Here is an 8,153-nt window from a genome sequence, read left to right as displayed (position 1 = left end):
CAACATTTCCCAGTCTATACTTTGAGTAAACAAATTCCCTTTCTCCCCCAAATAAAATTCCTACCTTTTTTCTTCTTTGATGTTCAAGAACTTGCTTGAACCTGAGATCAGACATTTGGATCTTAATTCGCTGCTCTTGAACTTTCTTATTCAGTAAATCTTTATGGTGTGCATACATGGCATTTTTCAGCTTCTGGAGATTCTTGTACGTTTCATGATGACGCTGAAAAAATATATCCATATTAAGTTTGGGATTATTATTTATTTTTAATATAAGGTCCATTTTCCCCCTAATCAGTCTCCATTTCTTAGTCTCAGGTAGACTTTCCTATTCAAAATGCAGGCATATTCCTAGAACTGACTGAGAATCATTTTTTTTTTAATTTCAGGGAGCTGTTTGTGTTTCTAGTTCATTTTTTCCCATTCTAGAACAGAACCCAAAATAGTTTGAAATCACCTATGATATAACATTCTGAAAAAATGAACCCACTCATTGAAGATAAAAGCATGCAGTTTTGACAAAAGTGCTTCATTTTAATTTTGACTTTTACAGTGTATTTTTAGTATTAAAAACTGACACAAGTCATTTTGAAATAGAAAATCAGAAAAATTCCTCCCTCCCCTCCACAAGAGGGTAAAATGAAACATTTTAACCTTTGTAAAACATTTTTTCAATTTTTGTTTCAAAACAGGAAAGTTTGAAATTTGTGGCAAGTTTCATTTTTGACCAAATATTTCATTTTGACAACATGTTTCACTTTTGACCAAATTGGGCATTTTCCTAATGGGAAAATTACTATGGAAAAAAAATTCTAACCAGAGGTACTTATTTGACATGTATTCTAAATACAGGCAGGGAGTACATGGGAAAGTAGGACTCCTAACCCTCAACGCAGGAGAACATGGGAATGTAAGGTAGGAGCATCTTGAGTTGCTCTTGAAGAAATAATAGGAGGTATCATCTGTGAGAATCTTTGATACTTGTCACTGTGTTGAGTGACATATCAGTGAAAAAGTAAAGCATTTATTTGCATGGGGGAGGGGGCAGAAGAACATGTTGCTTTCATCCACCCAGTGGTTGAGCCTACAGTACCATCCCCTGCAGTAGACACAGGGCTCTTCCAAAGTCTGCAGTGACATCCTGTGCAATCCAAGGGAGAAGTAAGCAAAGAATTTTGCCCCTAAAGCAAAATTAGGCCCACTCAGTCACAACCAACCCTCCTTTGTAAACAAGTTGCAGGGGGCGGAGGGGAAGATTCTGGAAAGGGAAAGAAAAAAAAACTCCTTTAAGATTTGAATTGCCTGGGACAGACCCAATGGAGCTTAGATTTTATTTAAAATATACAAAAGCTGTTCATAAAGTAGCTGTAGAAAACTGAAAATATTCCAGTTGCGAGACATACGTGCTGATCTGAAAGCAGATAATTCTATCGTGTTGGTTAACTTCACATTTCACCACCACCTCCTTGCCAGCGAAACCATGGTTATAAGCTACATGCACACAGAGCTGTGACTACATTCTGATACAATGCCCACTCATTCAAGTACCTGTTTTTAAGTAGCACTCACAATAGAGAACCTGCAACAAGAGTGCATTGCTATCTCTTGTCATACGTCAGCTTTACAGGAATGCTCTGTACAAAGCCTTAGAAAGAATAAAATACAAAAAAACTAGAACCCTGGGTTCCAAAATAATACCTTTTATTAGACCAACTAGAAAATGGCAGAAAAAGACAATTTTCTTGCCATTTTCCAGTTGGTCTAATAAAAAGTATCGTTTTGGAGCCAACAGTTCTAGGTTTTTTGTATGTCTTTTTGTCTCAGACCAACACAGCTACCAAGTACACCCTTAGAAAGAATAAAGCATCTGCAATCATATTTCTGAGGTGACAGATAAAACCCAGGAAGAGGAAAAAAGAAAAAATCAAAGTGGTTTCAGTTTAGGCTCTTTTTGGAGTGCATGCAAAAATCATGACTCAAAAAAATAAAAGCCCTTTAAAAAACACTATTTGAATAGTTGATTCTAGTTACCCTACTTGCTTTCCAGTGCCTTTACATGAAAGGAGGAGGAAAAAAAGTTAAAGATCTTTGATATACTTAGGATTGCCTTATTACAACAAAATGCAGCTAAGGTAACTGCATATCAAAAACACCTCCAGGATCCTTTGGGCTTCTCAGGAACAATATTTAATACAACCTCCATGCTAGCCAATCACCTGCTGGGAGTTGGAACACCGGCTATACTAGGTGCTTTAGGTAAAGACCCGATTATTTTTCATTTGATGAAGCAGGAAGCCATTATACAGAATACCTTACAGAAAGATAATATGCTGCAAATGGAGATGTAACAGGCCGGTACTGGTTAGCTGGGATGAGATGGTCAGAGGCTGGAGAACAGGTTTAATTTGCTAGTATTTCCTTTCATTTTTTTTCCACTTGATCCTGTGTTCTTAACTGTAATATCATAAAGAACACAAGAATTGGAGCCTTTGCTATGCATTCATTTAAAGTGCTAACGTACTAATAGGTCATGCACCGGCAATAAATACGTAGCCAGACAATGTCCTGTCTCTTGCAACATGCTTGTAAAGTAACTACAGCAAAGATGACAAGTTAAGATGAGCCCCAGCAGGTGGCGATGTTGATTGTAGTTTGGTTCAGCAAAAACTGGTCCCATCGGTCCTTGAGGAGCACTTCCTTATCTACTCTGCCCTAGCCACAGCAGGGGAATTTCCATGGTTCAAGCCCCAGTAAACTGCAAATCCCATTCACAGAGTGTGGTTTATTGTGTAATGTTTTCTTTTTCTCTGTTTCTTGGGGCCCCTGGTAACAGAAGTACGTCAATTATCCAGTGAACGTTTATACATCATATATATTACCGTTTAGCCAGGGCAACTTATTGTATATATTGCACATACTGTATATGTATAAAGACACAATGGAAAGAAGAGGGGAAAAATAAGAGAAACAAAACTTCACAAGACTTGGGTTCCTGAAAGGAAAGTACATTAGAGGCTTAGACAGAACAGAAAAAACACCCGTTGCTGCACCTCAGTACAGTAACAAGGCTTTGGCACCTCCCAGAACATCATGGCCATGCCACTATTGCATGGCACTGCCATTCAGAACTTTATGGGAAGCACCTGACCTAAAGGAAAATCTGCTTTAGTGCTCAGCAATGCTAGCATGCAAAGCATACAATTTCTAATCATATCTCAGAATCTAGTGGTAGACATGCCCCTGCATCCACCAACCATGTTACTACTGCATAGTGAAGCATATGTTTAAATGATGGTTTCTTTAAAAACAAACTGCCTTACTTCATATCACACATGACAACTGTCACAGAATGAAACAGGTATTCATGTTGTCCATATAAGGCTGAGCTTAGTTTGATTTGATACCTAACTGTATATTCTAATAGCCTATCTTCAAACAGTGTGCAACCAGTGACAAAGTATGGCAATAGTAAGCAAGCTGCCATATCTAAAAGGCCATCAGCTATACGAGTATCCTGATTCTCCTGTGAATTATACTGGTAGTTAGACCACTTAGATATTACAAGTCTTCCTGTTTGCCCTTAGCCTTAGTCTTTAGGTACCTGGAGTGCCTTTGTGAGGAGGGACTCTGTTATTAGAACTGGATGGTTAAGCCCATTCCCCTCTTACTTACAATAAAATAAACCACTAATTTAAACAGTATGCACAGAATTAACTTTAATCATTGGCCAACTAATGAACAGCTTTATTGAATAACCACTGTAGAAACCACCAGGACAACGACAACACGTGGAAAATCCTTTGAGTCAGAGCAATGACCATTCCAGTTCTACTGAGTTAGAAACTACTAAGTCTTCAACTGCTGTGCTACGTGCACATATTGCATTACAGTTACCTGTTCCAAAAGGGCCTGTTTCATTACTTCTTCTTTGTCTACCTCATGAAGTGTTGGCTGGTTGTTACTCTTCTGCCTTTTTTTATCTTTGATCATTTGTTTTTGGTTTTCATCACCCTGGACAAGAGATATCAAAACATGGAGGTTAACGCTCCTGGTTCAAAACAATTGCCACATTGTACGTATTTACATCTTTTCAATGCACAACAGAACTCTTGCTTCCTGCTGCCTTTCATTGAAGAACATCCAAACAGGGTTGTGACAAAACTTGAGATATATTTTAGAAGTATATTTTCAAATTAATACACAAATGCTTTTGATTCATTAAAGTATTTTCATTCACTTATAGTTAAGTAATAAAACTGGATGGCAATATATTCTAGAGAATGAAGTACATGGGTATAAGGCTTTGTTTCCAAGGCTTTCAGTAGCTGACTTTGACATTTGTGCATGGACAGCAGATTGATCACCAATAATTTTTCACCACCCCCAGAGAAATGTAAAATCTTCAAGTATCACTTCATTCACTTACTGGGAATTTTGCCTTTTACAAAAAAAAGGGGGGGAAAGGCAATTATTCCAGGTAATACACACTCACAGACCTAGACTTAATTACCATGTCTAAACAAAGAAAAAAAAACTTCTTTAAATGGGAGTTAAAGTGGAAAACTCTCATCAAGAAATGTTTCTGCACAGTCTGGAAATAATGTACGTGCAACAATGCCTGCTTTAAGGCATTCTTAGCTGCCCTAATCTTATTGTTTCTAGAGACAGCATTCTGCAAGTTGCTGCAAGGAGCCTTGGTAGTTTCCCAGCACACGTGGTAATAGCTCCGCATGATGCAAAGTTCCTTCAAGCCACTGACACCAACAGATTTTGTAAAGTATATGTAAGATCCAAAGTTTCAGGAGTGTGCCTATGAAACTAATGTGCTTGGTATTTTTTTTTACCAGAGAAATTCTGTTGGAATATCAAGATGTCACAGATAAATCCTCAGACCACCAAAAAAAAATATCTTAGACCATCAAACAAATAGCCAGTAAGCTAGTGATGAAACCTTCATCATATCTTTTCAATCTTATTAGAACAATATAATTTAATAAGAGAAATATTAGAATGCCAGGAAATTCCCATTATCTTGATTTAGGATTTCTTAAGTGCCTTTAACTTTGTCTTTATATTACACTGTAGGCACTACCCTATCTAGTTGGAAGAGGTATCTTTCAGGCTGTATCTAGAATCTAGAAAGTGAGCAGGGCCCATCCCAATACTTACAGAGTGAACATACTCAAAATAGGGACCTGATATTCTTTGAACCTGAGATTTTTGTGGGAAATGTAGAGAGAGAAGATGGGTTATAGGGTGACTGTAGGATGAGTGAGTACCCTGCTCTGTACTAATCTATAACCTCAGCTCAGCTCAGCTTCAGATCAAGGACTTGAAGCCCCAACAATCAGGGAAAAATCAAGTAATCTGTTAGATCAAGGATCTTTATGCATCCAGCTCAAGATGAGCAAAATATGTGTTTGAGATTTGGTTTGTAACTGTTCCCCCCTCCTATTTACAAAGAAAGTGTGTCTGGGTGGGGATCAAAGTTTTGCTCAATGAGCACATTGCTCACAGCAGGAATAGTCCCCCTTTCATTGTCAGGAGTTCTTTGCTACCAAGGACACAAGGCAAACAGACATAATCCTAACGGCTGCCATTCCACAAAAGGTCTGCATGAGCACGCAAAGCTGGGGGGGGAAAAATAGAAGAGACAGCCATGACAGCAATTACAACTGAAATTAAAGTGCTTATGAGCATCACTGGTAAGAATCTAAAATGGCTTTACTGTGCTGCAGGTTTATGGAGTAAGGGGAGGAAAAATTCCTTATGAAGGGCTAAACAAAGTCTAGCACAGGAGACTCTACCAATGCCTCTCTCTCTCTTTTGCATTAACATCCATTGCTGTAAGGCTTACGAGTGGAGAACAGAGACAATTATTGCCACATGGCCTCAAAAGGCCATTTTGTAGCTCCCATAGGAAGTAGCAAGTGTAATGAGCACTTTTTAAATCACTGATGGAGATGCATACACTCCCCACATTGAGATTAGTTTTGAATGCCACCTTGGTTATTGGACTCACGAAATAAACAGAGAGTAAAAGCACTTGCACTTTACTTTCCAAATATATCAAATTACTTCCTTGAAGATGCTGGAGATAGTGCTTGTAAGAGACAAAAGCACATGATTGTGGTCCCCCTCTAGAATAATATTTATTGTGTGATTGTGTTAATAGTATTGTACATTGTAGCATGCTGCATGTTCAAGAAATCTATCTTGTGATACAAATGGCAAACCAGTCACAAAGATGTTACTTATTAAATGTGGAATATCTTTGTGGCCGATTTGTATTGCACTTTAATTTGAATGTGTGGCATGTTCATTTAAAGGGCACATGGGGAACTAAGGTGGCCACTAATGCATGCCCAGAATACAGGACATCCTCTTGGTGAAGGATGCTGCCACCAGCTCAGCCAATCAGTAGTGAGGGTAGGGCCACTGGGTACTCTTGCCAGTCAGCAGCAAGGGGTGGGACCACCATAAAAAGGCCACCTCCCTCCCTTCCAGGCTGGCTTGGAACCCTGCCCCTCCTGGCTGTGCACCATCCTACCTCTAGGCACAGCTAATTGAATCATGAGGACAAATGATTAACATGTATTTCCACCAATGAACTGAAAAACAGGACTTTTTGCAGTCTGTTCCTCATTCAGAAACAGGCAGGGGGGAAAGGGTTTAAAAACAGGATGGTCCAATATAAAACAGGACTAATGGCCACCCTATGGGGAGCCCAGACTCAGGAGCTGCCCCCAATCCCTTTAAACTTGTCCGCAAGTGGGGAGTCCCACACTGGAAACCAGCTCCCTGGTGCTGGGCCACCTGCAAGGCCATTTAAACTTTCCGGTGCACAGGGAGCCCAGCATCAGTGTGCTGCTCAGCAGCAAAATTAAAAGGTGCATAGGCAGTCCAACACTGGGGACTGACTGTCCAGTGCTGGGTTCTCTGTGTGCCCTTTAAAGGTTTGGGTGCATGAAAATGTCTTTGGTCTATATATTAATTGCAATTTGCTATTTACATATAATTATTTTAGTTGATGCATAATGATCTATATTTGCAATTTGAGGCACTATCAACAGAAAAAAATAATGGGGAAATAGGTACTTTATAAATATATCCATATGAGGAGGGACTATTATGGAGTCTGTGGCCATTTCCTGAACTTGTAACCAGAAAATTCATTTGTACCCCTGGTCCAAAAACAAAGGCAGCTTGCAAAAGTTGTTACTTATCACAGCAAGGCAGGTCTACACTGCAGGTTGCGGTGTAGTGTAGTAATACTTGAGCCAACTGTAGAATACCTGAAACAGTCTAAGAGGGAGATCACTGATAAGCATGGTAAATTAGTCTGCTAGAGGCTCCATATTCCTGCAGCAGCTACACTACTTCCAGCATGTGAGGGTATGCCTATACTGTCTCCCTACTGCTATCAGGAAAATAACCACATGCACATTTTCTGTGCCTGCCAGATAAAACAAAACAAAACAAAACCCCCCAATAAAATGTAATATAGCTGCTCCTTGGCGTGGGAGTAGGCTGTATCCAGCCTCACTCCTAGGCTCTCAGTCTCAGGTGTGCTTATTGGCATGCATCCCACCCAGCCCCATTCTCCCCCTCGTGTCATTTTGACAGTAGTGACACCTGATTTTTTATTTTTTGGCATGCACAAAGCAGGAATTATGATTAAATCACCAAGAAAGAACTTCTGGTAGGAAAACAAAGTTTGAGACCCTTTAAGGCCATTCAGCTGGGCTTCCCAGTCACAGTACCCAAGCAAGGTATTGAACACTAAAGAAAAGAAAAGAAAAACCCTAAACAATAAAAATGCCCTTTGGACAAGCTTACAATGTACAGGTTTCCCTCCGTTTATGTGGGTTCTTTATATGCAAATTAGCTCTTATGCTATGAGAATATTTAGACCCATAATTCATTATATGCAGGTAAATTCATAGTTTCATAGTTTCATAGTTTCTAGGGTCGGAAGGGACCTGAACAGATCATCTAGTCCGTCCCCCTGCCATTGCAGGAAAGAGTACTGGGGTCAAACAACCCCAGCAAGGTTCATCTAACCTCCTCTTAAAACCCCCCAGGGTAGGAGCCTGCACCACTTCTCTTGGAAGTTGATTCCAGACCCTAGCTGCCCTGACCGTGAAGTAGCG

At 39.7% G+C, this 8,153-nt stretch overlaps 1 protein-coding gene across 4 annotated transcripts in view; it reads right to left on the bottom strand.

The window, feature by feature from the left end:
- LOC109304855 overlaps positions 1 to 8,153 on the bottom strand; it is a 116,003-nt gene that overhangs the window by 88,535 nt on the left and 19,315 nt on the right. For all 4 annotated transcript variants that reach the window (XM_019527686.1, XM_019527684.1, XM_019527687.1 and 1 more), the window contains 2 exons: positions 3,895 to 4,011; positions 65 to 223 (listed from right to left, as the gene is read on the bottom strand). In XM_019527686.1, coding sequence (XP_019383231.1) covers positions 65 to 223; positions 3,895 to 4,011 — 276 coding nt within the window. The remainder of the gene's footprint in view (positions 1 to 64; positions 224 to 3,894; positions 4,012 to 8,153) is intronic.

The sequence above is a fragment of the Gavialis gangeticus genome, unplaced genomic scaffold (genome assembly GCF_001723915.1).
Source record: "Gavialis gangeticus isolate Ggan-Ray unplaced genomic scaffold, GavGan_comp1, whole genome shotgun sequence".
Taxonomy (NCBI): Eukaryota; Metazoa; Chordata; order Crocodylia; family Gavialidae; genus Gavialis; species Gavialis gangeticus.
The sequence above is the reverse complement of the archived record's forward strand: the minus strand, read 5'-3'. Positions and strand labels throughout refer to the sequence as shown.